This window comes from Schistocerca americana, chromosome 1, assembly GCF_021461395.2.
Source record: "Schistocerca americana isolate TAMUIC-IGC-003095 chromosome 1, iqSchAmer2.1, whole genome shotgun sequence".
NCBI lineage: Eukaryota > Metazoa > Arthropoda > Insecta > Orthoptera > Acrididae > Schistocerca > Schistocerca americana.
Genome location: NC_060119.1, coordinates 605,231,367 through 605,254,266, shown reverse-complemented (window position 1 = coordinate 605,254,266; position 22,900 = coordinate 605,231,367). Strand labels below are relative to the sequence as shown.

Here is a 22,900-nt window from a genome sequence, read left to right as displayed (position 1 = left end):
CCCCCCCCCCCCCCCCCCCACCGAACCAATACAGACAGCCGTACCGTAGGTGCAACCACAACGGAGGGGTATCTGTTGAGAGGCCAGACAAACATGTGGTTCCTGAAGAGAGGCAGCAGCCTTTTCAGTAGTTGCAGGTGCAACAGTCTGGTTGATTGACTGATTTGGCCCTGTAACACTAACCAAAACGGCCTTGCTGTTGTGGTACTGCGAACGGCTGAAAGCAAGGGGAAACTACAGCCATATTTTCCCGAGGGCATGCAGCTTTACTGTATGATTAAATGATGATGGCATCCTCTTGGGTAAAATATTCCGGAGGTAAACTAGTCCCCCATTCGGATCTCTAGGTGGGGCTACTCAGGAGGACGTCGTTATCAGGAGAAATTCTACGGATCGGAGTGTGGAATGTCAGATCCCTTAATCGGGCAGGTAGGTTAGAAAATTTTAAAAGGGAAATGGATGGGTTAAAGTTAGATACAGTGGGAATTAGTGAAGTTCGGTGGCAGGAGGAACAAGACTTTTGGTCAGGTGAGTACAGGGTTATAAATACAAAATCAAATTGGGGTAATGCAGAGTAGGTTTAATAATGAATAGGAAAATAGGAATGCGGGTAAGCTACTACAAACAGCATAGTGAACGCATTATTGTGGCCAAGATAGACACGAAGCCCATGGCTACTACAGTAGTACAAGTTTATATGCCAACTAGCTCTGCAGATGATGAAGAAATTGATGAAATGTGTGATGAGTTAAAAGAAATTATTCAGGTAGTGAAGGGAGACGAAAATTTAATAGTCATGGGTGACTGGGATTCGACAGTAGGAAAAGGAAGAGAAGGAAACATAGTAGTAGGTGAATATGGATTGGGGCTAAGAAATGAAAGAGGAAGCTGCCTGGTAGAATTTTGCACAGAGCATAACTTAATCATAGCTAACACGTGGTTCAAGAATCATGAAAGAAGGTTGTATACATAGAAGAACCCTGGAAATACTAGAAGGTATCAGATAGATTATATAATGGTCAGACAGAGATTTAGGAACCAGATTTTAAATTGTAAGACATTTCTAGGGGCAGATGTGGATTCTGACCACAATCTATTGGTTATGAACTGTAGATTAAAACTGAAGAAACTGCAAAAAGGTGGGAATTTAAAGAGATGGGACCTGGATAAACTGACTAAACCAGAGGTTGTACAGAGTTTCAGAGAGAACATAAGGGGACAATTGACAGGAATGGGGGAAAGAAATACAGTAGAAGAAGAATGGTTAGCTTTGAGGAATGAAATAGTGAAGGCAGCAGAGGATCAAGTAGGTAAAAAGACGAGGGCTAGTAGAAATCCCTGGGTAACAGAAGAGATACTGAATTTAATTGATGAAAAGAGAAAACACAAAAATGCAGTAAGTGAAGCAGGCAAAAAGGAATTCAAACGTCTCAAAAATGAGATCGACAGGAAGTGCAAAATGGCTAAGTAACGATGGCTAGAGCACAAATGTAAGAATGTAGAGGCTTATCTCACTAGTAGTAAGATAGATACTGCCTACAGGAAAATTAGAGACACCATTGGAGAAAAGAGAACCACTTGCATGAATATCAAGAGCTCAGATGGAAACCCAGTTCTAAGCAAAGAAGGGAAAGCAGAAAGTTGGAAGGAGTATATAAAGGGTCTATACAGGGGCGAGGTTCTTGAGGACAATATTATGGAAATGGAAGAGGAGGTAGATGAAGATGAAATGGGAGATATGATACTGCGTGAAGTATTTGATAGAGCACTGAAAGACCTGAGTCGAAACAAGGCCCCTGGGGTAGACAACATTACATTAGAACTACTGACGGCCTTGGGAGAGCCAGTCCTGACAAAACTCTACCATCTGGTGAGCGAGATGTATGAGACAGGCGAAATACCCTCAGACTAAAGCAGGTGTTGGTAGATGTGAAAATTACCGAACTATCAGTTTAATAAGTCACAGCTGCAAAATAATAACGCGAATTCTTTACAGACAATGGAAAAACTGGTAGAAGTCGACCTCGGGGAAGATCAGTTTTGATTCTGTAGAAATATTGGAACACGTGAGGTAATATTGAGTTTACGACTTATCTTAGAAGAAAGATTAAGGAAAGGCAAACCTACGTTTCTAGCATTTGTAGACTTAGAGAAAGCTTTTGACAATGTTGGCTGGAATACTCTCTTTGAAATTCTGAAGGTGGTAGGGGTGAAATACAGGGAGCGAAAGGCTATTTACAATTTGTACAGAAACCAGATGGCAGTTATAAGAGTCGAGGGACATGAAAGGGAAGCAGTGGTTGGGAAGGGAGTGAGACAGGGTTGTACCCTCTCCCTGATGCTATTCAATCTGTATATTGAGCAAGCAGTAAAGGAAACAAAAGAAAAGTTCAGAGTAGGTATTCAGATCCATGGAGAAGAAATGAAAACTTTGAGGTTAGCCGATGACATTGTAATTCTGTCAGAGACAGCAAAGGACTTGGAAGAGCAGTTGAGCGGAATGGACAGTGTCTTGAAAGGAGGGTATAAGATGAACATCAACAAAAACAAAATGAGGATAATATAATGTAGTCGAATTAAGTCTGGTGATACTGAGGGAATTAGATTAGGCAATGAGACATTTGAAGTAGTAAAGGAGTTTTGCTATTTGGGGAGCAAAATAACTGATGATGGTCGAAGCAGAGAGGATATAAAATGTAGACTGGCAATGGCAAGGAAAGTGTTTCCGAAGAAGAGAAATTTGTTAACATGGAGTATTGATTTAAGTGTCAGGAAGTCGTTTCTGAAAGTATTTGTATGGAGTGTAGCCATGTATGGAAGTGAAGCATGGACGATAAATAGTTTAGAATAGAAGCTTTTGAAATGTGGTGCTACAGAAGAATGCTGAAGATTAGATGGGTAGATCACATAACTAATGAGGAGGTATTGAATAGAATTGGGGAGAAGAGGAGTTTGTGGCACAACTTGACTAGAAGAAGGGATCGGTTGGTAGGACATGTTCTGAGGCATCAAGGGATCACCAATTTAGTACTGGAGGGCAGCGTGGCGGGTAAATATCGTAGGGGAGACCGAGAGATGAATACACTAAGCAGATTCAGAAGGATGTAGGCGCAGTAGGTACTGGGAGATGAAGAAGCTTGCACAGGATAGAGTAGCATGGAGAGCTGCATCAAACCAGTCTCAGGACTGAAGACCACATTATCATCAAGGCTACAGCCTAGCTACGTTCTGCTGTACTCCACATAATAAAGGTGGTGGTGTTGCCAACTACTCAGTAAAACGTAAGTTCATAACAACCACAGAAAAAGGGATATGGGGGAACAATTTGTGTGTTGACAATGATTTTGAAACCGCAATTCTTAAATTCATATTTTTCACTGTTGATTTGTATGTTGTAGGTGTATATAGGTCAGTCTGTGGAAATTTTGATGCTTTTCTTTAATCACTTGATGGAGTTTTAAGTAAATTAATGTCAGGTTATAGAAGTGTAAATCTTGTCATACTGGGAGATCTGAACATCAGCACTTCACATGATGGTCAGAAAAGCAAATGTCTTCCAGATTGTTTCCTATCTTATGGGGCTAAAGATCTTCTTGGACTAGTACCCACCAGGACAGCTAACACAGACAGTAGTTCAGTTGATCATGTTATCACAAATTATGACCACATCATCTCAACAGAGGTCATAGATGGTCACCTCTCAGATAATTTAGGCAAATACTAGTGCTAAAATATAATGCCAAATTAAAAATGTACAAGTACAGGGAGAATACTATCTGCAAATAACATTGCTACACGAAGACATAGTTTAAGCCAGGAATCATAGGAATCAGTTATTGCTGCATTTGGGGTCAACAAAAAATTGAACATGTTCACAGAAATTCTGACTGAGCAATTAAATAGAGCCATCCCATTAAAAAAAGTGAGTATCCAGAAAAATCAACCTTTAAAATCAAAACCTATGTCATTAGATTTGAAAACAAAAAAACTGGAAGAAAAAATGGGTAATGTGTGTAGCTTACAATGACTGACTATCTCAGAGTTACATAAAGAACTCTACAAGCACTACAGATATATGTACCACAAAGAAGTAATGAGATTAAAAGCAGAAAGAAACAGTCAACAGACGTGATGATATCTCTGATCTCCTACTAGCCTCCAATGTTTTTGATAATTATGTCATAGATAAGGTCGAAAATGATGACTCTGGAACAGGATATACAGCACACATTAGAGTCCAGTAACAACCAGAACTGCAGTAAACTACGCGCATTAAGCACCTATGACATTCTGCAGCTTATTGATAGTTTCAGGAAAAAATAATCAGCAGGAGTAGATGAAATTTCTCCATATCGATTGAAGAAATGTAAACATGAACTAAGGAAACCACTAGTTCATTTAACAAACTCTATTCTCAAAGATGGTGTGTTTCCTAACAAGTTGAAACTGGCTGTAGTTAAACCAATATGCAAAAAGGGGGAAATGAAGCATGTTCAGAACTACAGACCCATTGCTGTAATCTTCACTTTTAGCAGACTGAAAGAGAAAATGACATTTAAACAAATCCTGGAACATTACAACAATGCTGACATATTAGGTGATTTCCAGCATGGTTTCCAAAGAGGTTAAAGTACCATGTCAACAACAGTACAATTTGTCCATCATGTACTTGAAAAAAATAAATTAAAAATCCCAAGCTGTCGATGTATTCCTGGACCTCTCGAGGGTTTTTCTGTAGAGTACATTATGACATGCTCTTATCAAAAATTGCAAAGGCTGGTGTCGTTGGAAAACTCATGGAATTGCTATAAACAAATGTAAAGGGTATGCAGCAGTGCATGGAGATTACGTACTCCAATGGAGAACTATTGGAGAGGAGTAGATCAAGTATAAGAAATATACAGTTTGGTGTTCTTCAGGGCTCCATTTTAGCTCTAGTCCTATTCATTTGCTATGTAAATGATTTCCCAAGTTCTCTTGACAATAAGCAATTGATTACTATGTATGCAGATGATACATCTGGGCTCTGCTGTGCAGACAGTGAGCCCAGCTAGCTAAAGAGATACATAAATTTATTGAAAAGGTAAGAGCTCACTTTGAAGAAGTCAACCTAGAAGTAAACAGAAAAAACTAATATTATTAATTTTAAACTGAGTGGTCCAGACAGACAAAATATTGTGATTGATGAAATTCTACCAAAAGCCTGTACAGATTGTAAATTCTAGGGTTTATGCATAGATGGTGGACTTTAACGGAAGCAGCAAGCTGATTGTATTGGGGGTGGGGGGTGGACACCTATTCCATATGTATTAAGAAGATTATCACCATATTTTAATTCTGAAACCCTATGGATTGTGTATTCTGGGTTAGTGTACCTTTTCTTGTCTTGTGGAATAGTATCGTGGGGTGGGGCATGCTAAACTAATATGAAAAGAGTTTTCATATTGCAGAAGTGAGCCTTAAGGATAATAGCAAAAGTAAAACCAGGAACTTCTTGCAAACCCCTACTCATTAGACACAATATTGTTACAGTTTTCATTTCCATTTTTATTATCACATAACATGCCTTATACAATCAAAGATTGTGACATATGTGACTTGTCAGTATTACACTATATATAATAATACTAAAAATAGACAGTAAACTAATAATACATATGGTGTAACATCTTCAAAGAGGCATTTTAATTACAATTATAATGCATTGTTACCATTCAAGAAATCTTCTACTTTTATCTTTCAGATATTTTTCCAAGTCTCTTTTGGTACCTTTTACATTTGGGTCATCCATACCTGCCCATATTTTATTTACAAATTTCATATCCATATAGTATGGGGTTTTTTCATATGATTAATTGGCGGGTGGGTAACATGTAGCTTGTTCTATATCTAGTTGCCCTCAAAAAGTCGTGGGTTTCTTTTCATGAAAGTGAGAGTTTCATAGATGTGTATGCTAGGAATGCTCATTAGATCTAGTTTTACAAATAAAGGTTTACAATGTTGCTTTGGTTTTGCTCCCACCATTGCTCGGCTGATTCTTTTTTGTAGTGTAGACGCTCTAAGGAAATTTGTTTTTTCAGACCCCCAGAAAATTATACTATACCTAATGACTGAGACAAAATATGCATTATATACAGTTTTTCTTACAGCTAAATCAGTAATACTATACAAGGTATTCATAATATATAAAAGGCTATTCAGTCGACCCAATACGAGGGGAGACCCAAAAGAAACCGGACGCCGAGGGCGCTGCCACTCGTAGACATAGTGCAGGGTTCTCATGCTAGATGGTGTTAGCAGAGACCTTCTTGAAACAGCTGTGCAGACGGCGTCAGTGTAGAGCTGCAAGTGTGGTATTATGTTTCCCTGACTGTTGGCGGGTTACCTCTGTGAAGTCATTATGGCAACTTTAAATGAACAAAGAGTGTGTGTGAAATTTTGTTTCCTGCTTAAAAAAACTGCAATGGAGACGCACCAAATGCTTCAGGAAGCTTTCCAGGAGGACGCTATGAGCCGCACACAGGTTTTCGAGTGGTTTGGACGCTTTAAACGTGGTGATATGTGTGTTGAAGACCAAGCTCGTTCTGGACACCCTTCAACATTGCGAAATGAGGAGAACATTGAAAGGTCCGCCAAAAGATCAACGAGGATTGGCCCCAAACGATTGACCAAATTTCAGCAGAGACAGGAATCAGTTGGAGCTTGTGCCAGCGTATTTTGAGTGAGGATTTGCACATGAGACGTGTTGCTGCTAAATTTGTTGCATGCCTTCTCACACAGGAGCAAAAAACCATCCACATAAATTTGTGTCAGGACTTGAAAACAGAGATTGCACGTGATCCAAACTTCTTGAACAAAGTCATTACAGGGGTGAGAGTTGGTGTTATGGGTATGAACCAGAAACCAAGCAAGCGTCAAGCCAGTGGAGGACTCCCAACTCTCCCAGACCAAAAAAAGCAAGGCAATGAGGTCAAATGTGAAGACGATGATCATTGTCTTTTGATATTCATGGAATTGTGCATCGGGAATTTGTACCCCTACCCAGAATGTTAACCAGCACTTTTACTTGGATGGTTTTTAGGCGTCTGCGAGAGGATTTGAGGAGGAAACGCCTGGAACTTTGGTGATCAGGTGACTGGTTTCTGCATCACGACAACGCTCCAGCACACACGGACTTACGAGTGACCCACTATTTGGCATCTCAGAGGTGGTCTGTCGTTCCCCACGGTCTGTATTCGCCGGACCTAGCCCCGTGCGACTTTTTTCTATTTCCACAAATGAAAAAAACGCTAAAAGGGGAGCGTTATGACGATGTGGAGGCGGTAAAAACAGCTTCGCAAAGGGCACTGGACAATATCAAACTTGAAGAGTTCCAAACATGCTTCCAACAATGGGAAAAAGAGACTTGACAAGTGCATCACATGTAATGGAGAGTATTTTGAAAGTGACTGAAGTAATTTTGTAAAAAGGTTCATCAATAAATTTTTTATGACAACAATCCGGCTTCTTTTGGGTCCTCCCTCATATGTTGTCCACATGGTGACTCCATAACAGGTTTTTATTGACTAATACGCCAAGGAATTTGACACAGTCTGCAGTCTCTAATTTTTTGTCCATATACCTTATTTCTCATATAGACTGTGCAGATTGTTTTGTGGTGAAATGAACAATTTCTGTTTTTGTAAAATTTAGTGTCAAGTTATTGTTTTTGACCCATGCCTCCACTTCCCCAAGTGTTTGTTCAATATGATGAATTAGGTTTACCTCATTTTTACAACAGACTACAGCTGTTGAGTCATCTGCATAGAGGATAGTATCAGACTGGACCTGGCATGGCATATCATTAATATAATACAGAAAAAGTAGTGGCCCTAATATTGAACCTTGTGGAACACCTAATTGAGTGTGTTTTCAGCCAGAGAGAAATTTCTTGCCATTGATGTTAATAAGTACCTTTTGTTTTCTCTTTGCCAAGTATGATGACATCCAGCTAAGAGATTTGCCTTGAAAACCATAGTGTCCAATTTTTGGAGAAGTAGGTCATGATTTACTTTGTCGAAGGCTTTGGACAGGTCACAAAAGATGCCTGACACACACATTCTATCATCAAGACATCTGCTGACTTTTGTGACTAATTCATTTATTCCATGGATTGTGCTGTGGCCTTTTCTGGAACCGTATTCATTGCATAAGATAATGTTGTTAGATGAACTGTGATTTTTGATCTGATCACATGTAGCTCTTTCAAATATTTTTGAGAAAATTTGTAACCGATTGGCCTATAGTTGCCCAGTTCATCTTGTTTGCCTTTTTAATGTACTGGCCGAACTTCTGCATATTTTAATTGTTCTTGGAAATATCCCTCATCAAAAGATTGGTTGATTATGAAAGAGAGTGGATATGCAATACTGTGACAGACTATTTTTATTACTTCAGTGGGGACCTCATCCCACCCCACAGATTTTGAATTTTTTTAAGGACATTATGATTTTGATGACATCTGAGATAGAAACATGAGAAAACTTAAAAGGTGGGCAATTACTGTCTGCCATATGGGGCTTTATTTTTGATGGTGAACAGTCACCAAATTTGTTACAGTTTACGAAAAAGTCATTGAATGATTCACAAATGGCACTGGGTTCTGAAACAGCTCTACCATTTATCACTACTTTAGAAGGGCATTTTCTCTCTGCCTCACTGCCAACTTCGCTTCTTATAACAGACCAAACAGCTTTTGATTTGTTTTTTTGCATTTGAAATGAAGTTATTATTCGCAGTATGTTTTGCTAGTTTAACTAGTTTGTCAAATGTTTTTTTGTATGTGCATACGTACTTAAGCAGTTCAGGGCTTCAATTTACTTTTGCCTCCATATACAGTTTCCTCTTAGTAGCACTAGACACACTAATTCCTTTTGTTACTCATGATCTACTTTTATGGGATCTGGTCCTCACTGTTATAAAAGGGAAGCACTCATTGAATATACCCAAGAATTCAGTTAAAAAGTTGTTGAAATTGTTACGTGTGGAAGTGTGTTTGCTGACTGTCCACTTTGGCTTAGTTTTTTACAAAATACTTCCACATTTTCTTGACTGAAATTTCTACATCTTTTTGTTGTGCAGACTGAATTTTGCTTTGGTAGTGATACAAATAGCGCTTATGGTCTGATACTCCTAAATCTAGAAGAAACCTTTCTTTTACATAATAATTATAACTACTTACAATATTGTCAATACATGTTGCAGAGGTTGCTGTAATTCTTGTACACTGATCAAAATTGAGATTTAGCCCATTTGTGGCTTCCAGATTCTTTAAGTGTGAAGAAAATTTGTCATCAGTTCTTACATCTATGTTGAAGTCAGCACATATAACCACTTTCTTGTACAGTTTCTCACTTTTTAATTTATGTAGCAATGTATCAAACTTATCTAAAAACACTGAGCTTATATGGTACCCAGGGGTGTGATATATGCTGATAATTAATATGTTATACTCTTTAAGTTCTGTACAACTACTTTCAGATGTACCTTCTTCATTCAGATGGCTAAAATTCTGTCTGATATCATAGTCTACCGAGGAATGAACTAGTATGCAAGAGCCTCCATAGCATTGGTCCTACAAAAGCTGGTAGCCAGTTTATAGCCTGTAAGTTTATTCAGGAGACTGATAGTTTCAGATTTTAGCCAATGCTTTGCCATGTACATACTAGAAACTATAATGCTAGTGAAAGAAGACACTAAGATCATGAAAAAAAACATGGATATTCACAACTATGAAACAAGGCATAGAAAAGACTTTCATATGGTTAACAGAAGATTAACCATAACAGTGAAAAGCTCATATGTCAAAGATGCTGTTTTTAATAACTTGTTACCAAATGAAGTTAAGATATTGACAGGGAATACTTTTAAAAACCGAGTCAAGCAGTGGTTTATCCAAAAATGCCCTTATAACTTGAATTTATTGTGAATAAGAAATAATGTAAACTAAAATAATTGTAACTGTATAAACTTTATACTTGGTTGAAAATACACATGCATGTAAAATTACATAAATTGAATTGATATGTTTTGTTTATTCTGAAATTATGCCCCAATAATGAGATCAAGTATGTAATATTTTACAGAATGGATTTTTCGCTTTGCAGAGAGGTATATGTTGTCTTAAAGCTTATTGGTAGATTAAAACTGTGTGGTGGACCAAGACTTGAACCTGAAACCATAACTTTTATGGGCAGTGCTCTCATGTCGTGTTGTCGCAATTGAAGTTCTGCCAGTAACTCTTTTGAATCCACCACAGAGTTTCAAAATAGCATAAAACACCTGCAGAGTGAAACATTCATACTATGGTGGCAGATGAAGTTATATGTTTATTATTTTACTTTCTTTTTCCCTGTACATTATTCAGTTGGATTTTTGAGAAATGTTTAGTTGATGTAAATAGTCACATTTAAATTTTATTTTCTTAGGTACTAACTTATCATTTGCACCAAATCGAGTCTGTATTGTGTATGATGAAGTGATGATGAAACACAAGAACATTGTTGAACCGTAAGTACTTTTTTGTATGCTCTTTGCATCATCATAATTCTAAAAGTAACTGGCTTCATGTAAATATGATCTGTAGCAAACATAATAAATCATAGTTAACATGAAATATTACTTGTAATTTTTATTAGCAATGTTTATGGTGTGACACATTGATTTTTATAATCTCACAAAACTTTGTATTTGGCTTACGTGTTTGTTTGTTCCAGTACTCACCCAGAAAAACCGGAAAGAATTTCTGCCATATTTCTTAAACATGAAGAATATGGACTGCTAGACAGATGCTTGAGATTGAAGGTAACTTTTTTGTTTCTTTCTTTTGCTTTATTGGACACACCAGAAAATAAATTTAAAAAAATGATGGACATTTTTTACCTTTAAACTCAGTTTTCTTGTAGCTAAAAGCTACTTAAACTTGATGCACCATATTTTTGTACTGTGACTATATTGGGTTGCATTATAATTTGGAATTTTGTTTCCCCCTCCTCTCTCTTTTGATAAGTGGTGAGAGTCTGCAGATAATACTGTGCTGAAATATCATCATGGAAGCTATGAAACATGCCATAACTTTTCAAGTGTGCCACTATTGTAATAAACACTGAGAATCAGTGTGAATTTGAATGAATGTATTGTGAGAGAAAGATGTATCTGTTTACCAACAGTGTTAATGTATTGAATTACAACTCCAGAATGAGTGGATTATGTACTGCCCAAAGTTTCAAGGAGGATGCTTTTTCATACTGTTTTTTCATATTGTTTTTTGTAGTGAGATCATCGACATAAAAGATTGTTAGATCTGGGTTTTGCTCCAGATTGAAATTATTTTACAATTTGTAAATGTAATCATCTTTAATTAACAATTCAGCATGGATTCTTAATAAATCCATCACTAAACTGCATAGTTTTCTGAAAGGATCTATGCTTTGAGAAACTCTGAAACTTGTGTACCTGTGTCCTCATCCCACCAGCTCGACCCTGCTGCTCCAGAAGAATGGCACATCAACTGAATGCAGAGGGACACAAGTTGAGTGGCTTGATGCGAGGCAACGGTGCCCAACTTCTGCCATTCCTGGGGTGCCTCACGGCAGAGAGCCATTTATTCAGAGATTGTCCACCGTATTTACAGCTATGCTTGCAAAACAGTTGCTCTCCTAATCAACAATATGCTAAATAAGCGGCTATACCAAATTGTCATGGGATGTGACAACAGGTCCCAAAGAAAATAGAAAAAGAATGACCAATCACAGGGATCAGTCCTTTCTCTACTTATCTTCAGCTTGTACATTGCAGAAGTCTTATAAACAAAATCAAACTTAAAAAAATCCAGAAAGTTTGTCAACGTTTTTAGTACACCGGATCTTATAGCTCTCAAATATTGAAGAAAATACATTTTAACACCAAAATGCTGTTTATTTATTGGCTGACTATTTTCAGGATGTGCACATTTTCACAGACCACCTATTATTGAGAACAAAATTTGTTGTGATTAGAGGTGTGGAATGTGTGCAAACAAACAATGGAAATCTGGGACAGAATAAGGACAATGTTATGAAAAGGATAGGTGGCTACTCACCATGTATAGGAGATGTTGAGTTGCAGACAGCCACATTAAAAATACTGCTAAACAAGTAAGCTTTCGACCAGAAAGCCTTCTTCTGAAAAACACACACACACACACACACACACACACACACAAACGTATGCGCTGTGTTTGCTTTTCGAGGCCTTCAGCTTGATGTGATCAATGTGACGACAATATTATATATACAATGGAAAATTTGTTCTGATTAGATTACACTGTGTATCATGCTGGGTTATTTATTGTTGGCGTTTCATAATTTTGAGAGATGATGATGCAGAGAATTTTATTATAAGGTCTTATGTAATATGTGGTATTTTCAATTTACTTCACACTTGTATTAATAGCACTATGTTCAGAATTAATAGAGGGAAACATTCCACATGGGAAAAATATATCTAAAAACAAAGATGATGTGACTTACCAAACGAAAGCGCTGGGACGTCGATAGACACACAAACAAACACAAACATACACACAAAATTCAAGCTTTCGCAACAAACTGTTGCCTCATCAGGAAAGAGGGAAGGATAGGGAAAGATGAAAGGAAGTGGGTTTTAAGGGAGAGGGTAGGGAGTCATTCCAATCCCGGGAGCGGAAAGACTTACCTTAGGGGGAAAAAAGGACGGGTATACACTCGCGCACACACACACATATCCATCCACACATATACAGACACCTGTATATCTTCTAAAATGTCCATTAATTGTCCTTTGGGGACATTATGCAAAATATATTTTGCTCAGTATTTTCAGTGGAGTGATTATTCTCTCTGTGTGATAAAAGCTGAAAGATTATTTTTCCTTGTGTTTGTGTGTTCTTTCTATCTCAGTTTAAACTTCTGCCTTCCTGTCTAAAATAGGCTTTATTACATTCACTGCATTTGATTTTGTAAATTCCAGAATGATTTTTATTGTTGTGTTTTGTCTATTTTATGAATGATGTTGGCTCCTATGTGTTGCTGATATAGAACCCTATTCTGAAATTTGCTTTCTTTATTGTGTAATTCATTCTATCTGATATGTGGCCCCAGTATGAGAGTACTACAAATTTATCTTTCTTTTTTGTTTCAGTCTTTGTCAGTGTGATTTCATCTTTGTTGTCTTTGTGGTTTGTATTTAATGTGTTTGTATATAGTTTGTGGACTAGTTCTGGGTTGTAGCCAATACTGATTGCTGCTGCTCTGAGGGTGTTCAGTTCCGAGGGTGTTCAGTTCTGATTTAAAATTTTCATTGATGAGAGTGCATTTGGTGATTCGATCTACTGCTGATCGAAAGTATACCTCTTCATGGCTCCTTGGGAGACGAGCTGTTTCAATTGGTATCTGTAGTCATGGACTTGTGGAAGATATTGAAAGAACGTACTGACTTTGTGTTCATGACAATTAAGTTCGTATTTTATTGTGAAGGTGATGTTTTTGTGCATGTTGTTCAACCGTTGGTGGAAATACCTAATTTCCTTTGCTGATCCATTACATCAAATGATTGTGCCATCTGCGTATCTTAAACAGTATATTACTTTGTTTTTTCAGTGGTCATGTTCTTGATAGAATTTATTTTCTTTGTTTTCTAGAAATGCACTTGTTAGTGTGCTAGACAAGCAAGTACCCATTGCAAGACCGCCTTTCTGTGAAAATATTTGGTTGTTGAAGCTAAAATAGATACGGGGTTATATTATGGTTAGTAGTTCCACTGATTCATAAACTTCCGCTTGATATACTGTTTTTAGTTGAAGAGGTTTTCCTTTATGATGTCAATAGTATAACAAATAGGTACATTGGTATATAGATTAGTTATGTATAAGGAAATAAATCTGCTGCTGTCCAGGATTTTTATGCCTTTTATTTCTGCAATTAAGTGTAGCAAGTTTTTGATGGTATATCATCTATGATTCATCTAACTGTCACATTTAATTTGGTTCAGCTTTATCTTAGTTAAGTATGCAGGACCATTTACAGTTGGTGTAATTGAAACTTTTGGTTTACATGCTTTCGACTGTGCTGTTAGCCTCCGGCATTGTGGGTTCATTACTCAATACCTATTCTGTTCTTTCTGTGTTAAGAAAAATCCAGGTTTTTTGATTGCTCTTTTTATTAGTGCTTGGGATCTGTTTGCGTGGTCCTTACCTATATGTGTGATGTTATTTGCCTTAAAGGATTCAGGCATTTTATTTATATACCCATTTTTTTCATCAAGACAATGGTATTACAATTGTTTGCTTTTAATGCTATGGTATTATGTGCTTTTAATTTGTTTTTAATGTTGTACAGATGTTGCAGTTCCTGTTTTTGGTTATCATTTTCCCTTACCTTATTATATGTTGTAAAAGAATGTATGACTTTGACAATTTTACTAGGTTTATTGTTTTGCTCTAATACAGGAAGTTTTGTGTGTTCAGTACTACTTTTGCGTGGCCTATCATTGGAAACTACAGCGGTAGCTTTTCGTTTTTGTGGCAGATTATATTTTAATCCCTTTTGTAACAAATTCATTTCATTATTATCGAGGACGAGATCTGTTAAATTAGTAACTTTCTCATGAAACTTAAACTCAGATTTGTTGGAAGATTTACCTTCAATACAGGTGATACTAGTTAAAAGAACTATACATTTCTTATTATGTCATATTTAACGGTTTCAGTTGTACTGTTTATGTACTAATCAATGGCATTCTTCTTGTATTCATTTGCGTTCACTTTCGTTATTTACTAACTGTGCTACATATGTCTCCACTTTTGTGTTCACAGTAGCATATTTTGGGGTCACTCTGTTTTCTAGGCAGCACTTGTTATATCTTATACCTCCAGTGTTTATCCTCATGTTTAGCTCTGTTCTCTGGTATGGTGCATTTGCAAATGGAGACTAGAAACAAACACCAACAAAACGGAGGTTTTCCTGTTCACACCTAATTAATAAACGTACCGGAAGAAAACTCCACCTACAGTTAGGAAACACAGCACTCGCTCATGGCACAACCCTTGGTAGTACTCTTATCTTTCAGGGAACATCTGACAGAAACAGCCAAAACATTGAAAACAAGAAACATCATTGTCCAAAAGCTATGTGGTACAACTTTGGGAGCATCGGCATCCATCCTATGTTCTCTGCTGCGGGTTTTGTCTTCTCAGCTGGTGAATATTGTGGCCTAGTTTGGCTAAAAGCCCACATGTACAAAATACAGCTGTCCAACTAAATAATGCCATGAGAATGATTGCTGGCACTATTAAATCAATTCCTGCAGAATAGCTGTCAGTTTTTAACAACATTCAACCTGCTCATGTATGTCACATTAATGCTCTCATGAATGAGCACAAAAACAAGATGTTCATGGATAGTAATAATCTACCAATCCATGAAAATATTGATGATGCAAACCATAACTGGCTCTGCTCTAGATGACCACTGACAGTAACAGCGCTGGTTGCTGAGTTCAACATTACTATTCCATGGATTCAAGAATAGACTCGACAACAAAGTAATAATATGCTGTGTATCACCTAAAAACCACTGGGATATGACTTGCCACACAAAACATAGTAAATGCTAGACAGAATTAAAACACTGAATGGTAATTACGCATATTTTTTACACGTATGATGTAAACAACTGTCCCCACTTTGTGATTGTGAAGAACCACAGATCTTCAGCCCCCCCCAGGCGGCTCACCACTCTTTGGCAGGTTTGTGCTTTGCTACCACGGGGTCCCAGCCTTTGCAGCATATTTTCCCTTGTGTGCTGCATGTCTAGCCTCTTGATATTTTTTTCCCCCTCCCTTGGGGAACATATCTGGGGTGTTATTAGGAATGTTCCGCATTGTCTGTCGGTGACATAAGAACAGTGTCGCCACTGTTTCTTGTTCCCTTTTCCTTTGTTCATTTCCGTTCTCCTCTCATTCCTCCACTTTAGCATTCGAGGTTCCTCTTTTTTTTCTTCCTCCCTTTGCGCTCCTGAAGGCCAGCCCACGCATCTGATGCTTAACAGGTGACTGGGTAACGTGTAGTTCCTAGGCCTGGGTTGACAGGTATGGTTCACACGTATCCCGTGGTACAGGACAGGCTCAGGGAGGGGTGATTGCCTGAGCTGCAACCTTCCCATTCTGCTGATTGGTCCCTCTGTCAGGTGTTCGGGAGGTGTCCTTAGTTGTGAACAATCATCTGAGGTGGGTGCGCTCCTTGTGAAGGGGGCCCCTGATGGAAGGAGTGCTCCATCAGAGACGCTGGCAATCATGGGAGATTGTCTCGCAGTGAGCAATCATCTTTACAATCAACGTCTATGAAATGTAAACATAATGAGGCGAACAATTCAAAGACCCTTCAAGCAGCACCACAGTTCCTTGTGGTCTCACATGCTGAAGATAGTCAGTCCTTCACTGCTGTAAATCCATTTATTATTAAGAAAGGTGCTGAAGCAGTTGCTGGCCCTGTGAAAGCCTGCTCTCATTTACTGAATGGCACTTTGCTGTTGGAGACTACTTGCTGCCTCGCTTCTCCATGGCTACCAAGTTTGTGTTGAGGCCCATATAACTCTAAATTATTCCTGTGGTGTTATTTACACTGCTCGACGGTCTGAGCGAGGCTGAAATCTAATCTTACCTCTCCAATCAGGGTGTCATCGCCGTCCATTGGGGAATGAAAAATGTAGATTCCTCCTTATTGCCCACCCGCACTCTTTTTCTCACCTTTGATAGAGTGGTGCTTCCGTCCAAGATCAAAGCAGGCCATGAAATTATCACAGCCCAGCTGTACATTCCGAACCTAATGTGCTGCTACCAGCGTCGTCATTTCAGCCACATTAGAATGTCTTGTTGACACCTGTGGAAGGAATGTGCACGAGGGCGATTGTCTGCCTCCTTCTCCCCGCTGTACCAACTTCAGTCGTGGCCATGCTGCCTCCTCTTGGGATTGTCCCATTTATCTTGATGAGTTGGCTGCCAAGAGATCCGGATAAAGGAAAAAATGTCCTACCCAGTCAATTGCAAGTTATTGGCTAGACACAAACCCTGTGTTCTCCCCTCAGCACACCTATTGTCCTGTTCCTGTTACCCCTCGCTCCATGAAGGACATGGTCACGCCGACATGCGACCTCAAATTCAACTCTGAGGTTGTGAATTCGCTCAGTGTCAAGTTAGCATCGCCATTCCCCATCCAGCTGTGCAACACTCCATCAAACTCTCACCTCAAGGGGCAAAGCTACCAGCTTCACAACCGGTAGGCTAGAAAGGACAGAAGGAGTACTCCCATGAAGACTTCCTACATCCCTCCAGCCAAAGAACACCCGAGTCTTCCTTTGCTAACTGGAAAAACTTGAAGAAGTCCACCAAAGGCAGACGGTCTTCTCATTTGCCGACTCGAAGATCCTCTTAGATGGTGTTGGATGCGATACCTTAACCTGGCTGGCCCCCATGTGCTGGTGCGCACCACCAACCGTTTTTCTGTGTTGGACTCCGACAGCTTAAGCAAGCCGATGCTTCTGTGGACCCCATGAAGCAGGATCCTCCTGCTTCTGTGCCCTTTAGCAGCGACTCTTCGCAGGCTGTCACTTGGCAGCGGCTGAGGCGACACCCCTTCATCTCTTCCTCATCATGATTCTCCTCCAATGGAATGTTTGCAGCCTTCCGTCCCACAAAGAGGATTTATGGCTGCTTTTACTCTTTGTACTCTGCCGTCAGGAAATGAAATTGAGTGCTCACAACCACTTTGAGCTTTCACATTTCTTCCCGGTTCGTTTTTACCTACCCCCCTGAGGTTGACATTCCATCTCATGGGGGCATCATGCTGCTCATACAGGATGATGTTCATAGTCAACTCATCTCCCTGACTACCCATCTTCAAGCTGTTGCAGTTCGCCTTTTCTTTCCCCAATTGACTTTTTCACTCTGTACCATTTATGTCTCTCTGTTATTCGATGTCACCAGGGCAGCCTTTCTTCAGCTTAATGGGCAGCTATCTCCCCCATTTCTGCTACTTGTGACTTTAATGCACATCATCCCCTTTGGGGTTCTCCCAGAACCTGTTAGAGAGGTGCCCTCTTCGCTGATGGTCTTAATCAACTCGACCTCTTCTGCCTTTACACTGGAGCACCAACATTCCTTTCCAACTCCTCGCACATCTATTCCCATTTAGACCTATCCTTCTGCTCTGTCCAGCTTGCCCATCTTCTTGAGTGGTCCGTTCTTTGTGGCATCTGCTCCAGCAACCATTTCCCATGTGCTATTTGTTTGCTGACTCCTACACCCCCTGCGTGCACACCCAAATGACAACTTACTAAGGTCAGCCGGCAACTTGACTCCTTCCTGGCGACCTTCAAAGAACAGGATTTCTCCAGTTGTGATGACCAGGTGGAATATCTCACAAACATTATCCTTACTGCTGCAGAACATACCATTCCTCACACTTCCTCTTTACCACACCGTGTCCCAGTCCCCTGGTGGGCTAAGGCATGCCACAGCACAATTCACGCACGGAGACGTGCTCTTCGTGTTTTTACCCGTCATCCTACAGTGGCAAACTGCGTTCAGTATAAACAGATGCTAGAAAAGTCTCGTTGCGTTCTTTGGTTTAGCGAAAAAGCTAGTTGGATTTTATTCACTAGTTCATTTAACATTCCACCTCTTCCTCTGTCGTGTGGGCCAACTTCCAGCAGCTGTCTGGGACCAAGTTCATTCGCCAATTTCTGGCCTGATAGTAGCAGATGATGTTATTGTGGACCCTGTTGCTATCTCCAGTGCCTTGGGCCACCATTTTGCTGAAATTTCCTCCATCAGAAACGAGTGGAGGGGGCTCGGGCGATACCCTTCTCTTCTCAGAATTGCAAGTGCTACAATGCCGCCTTTAATATGAGGGAGCTAGATCATGCTCTCAGTTCATCCAGATCCTGCACCCCAGGGCCAGACGCTGTCCACATTCAGATGTTGAAGCGCCTTTCTCTTTCTGCTTAACAAGTACAACTGCATCTGGGCAGAGGGCGCGTTTCCCGGATGTTGGCATGAAGCCACTATCATACCCATACCTAAGCCTGGCAAGGACAAAAACCTTTCTTCTAGCTGCTGCCCCATCTTTCTCACCAGATGCATTTGCAGGGTGATGGAATATATGATTCATGCCTGTCTGGTTTGGTGGCTCGAGTCTCACAGTTTACCAACCACCGCACAGTGTGGATTTTGAGCGCGCCATTCTGCAGTTAACCGTCTTGTCACTTTGTCCGCCCATGTCATGAATGGTTTTCTGTGGAATCCCAGACTGTGACCGTGTTTTTCAATTTGGAGAAGGTGTACAACATTTGCTGGAGATCTGGTATCCTCTGTACTCTTTATACGTGGGGCTTCCGTGGGTGCCTGCACTGTTTCCTTCAGGAATTTTTAAAAGACTGAGTTTACAAGGTATGTGTGGGTTCTACGTTGTTGGACACCTTTATCCAGGAAAACAGTGTGCCTCAGGGTTCTGTCCTGAGCGTCATCCTCTCTGCTTTCGCCATTAACCCTGTAATGTCCTGCCAGGCATCTCTGGCTCCCCTTTTGTTGACGATTTTACCATCTATTGCAGTTCTCCATGGACCTCTCTCACTGAGCGGCTTAGTCAGTGATGTCTTGATCATCTTTACTACTGGAGCATCGACAATCGCATTCGTTTTTTCATTGACAGAACTGTCTGTATGAATTTCTGGTGGTGCAAATGGTTTCTCCCACCTTCTTTACATCTTGGGCCTATTGCTCTTCCATTCATTGAAACTACAAAATTCCTGGGGTTCATGCTCAATAGGAACCACTCTTGGTCCTCCCATGTGTCTTACCTGGCAGCCTGCTGTACACGGTCCCTCAGTGTACAACGTGTCCTCAGTGGTACTTCTTGGGGTGCCGATCGAACTTCCCTCCTCCGTTTGTACTGGTCGCTTGCCCGTTTGAAACTCGATTATAGGTGCTTTGTTTAAGTGTCTCCATGTCCATCCCTCTTATGTTGTCTCAACACTATCCACCAATGTGGCATTTGTTTGGCCACTGGCATCTTTTACACTAGCCTGGCTGAGAGTCTGTATGCTGAAGCTGCTGAACTACCACTGTCCTGCCACTGTGACTTTCTCCTCAACAGGTATGCATGCCGTATGTCTGCCATGCATGGCCACCCATACTGTACATTCTTCTTCGATGATTAGTTTGATCGTCATTACGGGGCGTGTCCCTCTTCTTTGTTACCTCCTGGAGTTCGCTTTTGGCACTTGGTTTGGCAGCTTAACTTTATACTACTTGCAACTTTCCCGGTGGGTGTGAACCCTTCGCCACCATGGCTTTGTGAAGTGGCCTGTGTTAACCTTGGCCTTCATTCACTTCCTAAGGACACTATTACAGCCTCGCTCTATTGCCTTCAGTTTCATGATCTTCACATGAAATTGCGTGAGGGTACCTAAGGTGTACACTGATGGCTCTTGGACTGACCGTGCTGTAGGGTGTGCCTTAGTCATTGGCATTCGCGTCTTTAGATATTGCCTTCTGACACGCTGCTCAGTATTTACAGCTGAGCTCTTTGCCCTGTATAAGGCCACGGAGTACATCTGGCAACACCGACTTTTCAATTGCATCCTCTGCTCAGACTCTCTAAGTGCCCTTCAAAGTCTATGTGCATTGTACACTGCCCATCCCTTAGTGAAAAGGGTGTAGGAAAACTGCCACTTGCTCACTCTTGATGGCGCCACTGTGCAGTTTATGTGGTTTCCTGGCCATGTTCGTCTTCCAGCAAATGAGGCTGCTGACGCAGCTGCCAAGGCTGCAGTCCTTATACCTAAGCCCACTAGTTCCTATATTCCCTCCAATGATCTCTGTGTTGCTGTCTGTCAGGAGGCAGTGTCCCTTTGGCTTCGCCATTGGTCCTCCCTTCATGGGAATAAGCTCAGGATTATTAAGCCTCTCCCAGCGGCTTGGACAATCTTGTCTCGCCCCTTCCACTGGGAGGAGGTCATTTTAACTAGGTTGTGTATTGGGCACTGCCTTTTTATCCATCGTCATTTGATAAGTTGCACTCCCCTACCACATTGTACCCATTGGGCCTAACTGTCCACCACTTCCTGACAGAATGTCCATTTTTCATCTGTTTACGTTCCCACTTAAGTTTGCCATCTAAGTTATCGGCTGTTTTAGCAAATAACGCATGAGCTGTTGACCGTGTTTTACTTTTTATCTGTCAAAGCAGTATGGCGAAGGCTATTTAATTTTGGACCTCTGTTTCTGTATGGTGTCTTCAGTAACCTTTTCTCCACGTCCTTGTTTTTAGCTGTCTTCTCTTATGTCAGTTGGGATTGATGTTTAGTTATTTTTTTTGACCCCTCTCTGTTCTATAGTTTAGATGTGGGCACATATTACCCTAGTTGTTTTTGCACTCTACAACAAAACAAAACAGACCTTCAGATACTGCACAGAAGAATGCAATGTAAAATCATATGATGATAGACCTGTAAACTTCCTGCTGGCAGTTCCGTAGTCAGTAGATTACATGTAGATGTGTGTTTATAAGATTGTAAATTGTAGAAAGTATGTTCTACACTCTATGCACTTTTGTTTGTTTGTTTGTTCAGTGTGTCAAAAATCCTTCAGGGGTACTTTCCCAGTCTTCCAACTGTGGCTTGCATGAGGCTAACAAGCCCTTTTTGTTTTGAGCTTCATGGAATAATCTATAAACAGTTGCAGAACCCATCCATTCAAGACTCGGACCAGACAATTGGTGCATTTGCCACAATTGCTCCAGGGCATTGGTCAGTTTGTCTGTTAGCCATATTAGATTTCTAAAACTCTTCTCTACTATCCCTGTAGGCTTAATCATACTTCATATTGCATGTAAAGCCTGTATTTTGTGTTCATAAATTAGCCCATCAAAATAGGTGACAGAATGAAATACAACTACAGTGAGCCTTGTAAAAGGCAACAGAACACAGAATATTCATCCAAACTGCCTGTGGTCATCTTTCTGCAAATAATTCCAAATGAAGTAGGACTTTGTGTGTGTGTGTGTGTGTGTGTGTGTGTGTGTTTGTTTGTTTGTTTGTTTGTTCATTGGCTACTTGTTGGTAGGCAAAGGGGTGACTTCTGTTTTGGCAGCAGTTGGTTGTAACCTCGAGTTACGGAAGTATGTGCCAACAATTTGTAGGTATATTTGGTCAAGACAGACTCACAATGCCCAGGTCTTTGTGGCTTGCAGCAGGAGCCATCATACGTTTTCCTCATTTTTTACTGTGATTTACCGTGATTTTTTACTCTTTCCAAATTATGGCCCTTTGCTAACAGTTTAGAGAATATCAGTAAAGAATGCTTCTAGCCATCTTTTATTTTGCTATGCGAATTAGGAATTCTGAATGGATGCCGTCAAAAACAGGTGTTTTCCATACTTTCATTTCTCTTAGAGCTGTTGTCATTTCCTCACTGCTGAAAGGTCCAAAGTAGTTGGATTTAGATTTAGAGGCTAGTTTGAGAGCTTTCAATTCCGTTTTGACCTTAATTGTATGTGATTCAACCTGAGGAGTTCTAGAGGTGGACACAATGTTACTTGCTACATGCTTGGGAGTAACAGCCTCCTGCATTCGGTCTGGTGAGTTGGCTCCTACAAGTTTTCTCAATGAGGACCAAGCTTTTCTGCTTGAGGTGTGTAAATCTAAGGCCTGAACTGTTTTAGTCCACTGCAAATGGCAAGTTGCATTGATTCTGTGTAGAAATTGTCAGCTGTTTCAAAGTCATTGTTAAAAACTTTTTCTATAAAATATAGCACTTTTCTGTCCATTCGGTACTTATTCTTGCGGAA

The 22,900-nt window shown here is 40.1% G+C and overlaps 1 protein-coding gene across 8 annotated transcripts in view; it reads left to right on the top strand.

Annotated features, from left to right (window-relative positions):
- The window catches only part of LOC124607049 (histone deacetylase 6), a 325,114-nt gene that overhangs the window by 201,077 nt on the left and 101,137 nt on the right, over positions 1-22,900 (top strand). For all 8 annotated transcript variants that reach the window (XM_047139236.1, XM_047139241.1, XM_047139228.1 and 5 more), the window contains 2 exons: positions 10,467-10,548; positions 10,755-10,842. In XM_047139236.1, coding sequence (XP_046995192.1) covers positions 10,467-10,548; positions 10,755-10,842 — 170 coding nt within the window. The remainder of the gene's footprint in view (positions 1-10,466; positions 10,549-10,754; positions 10,843-22,900) is intronic.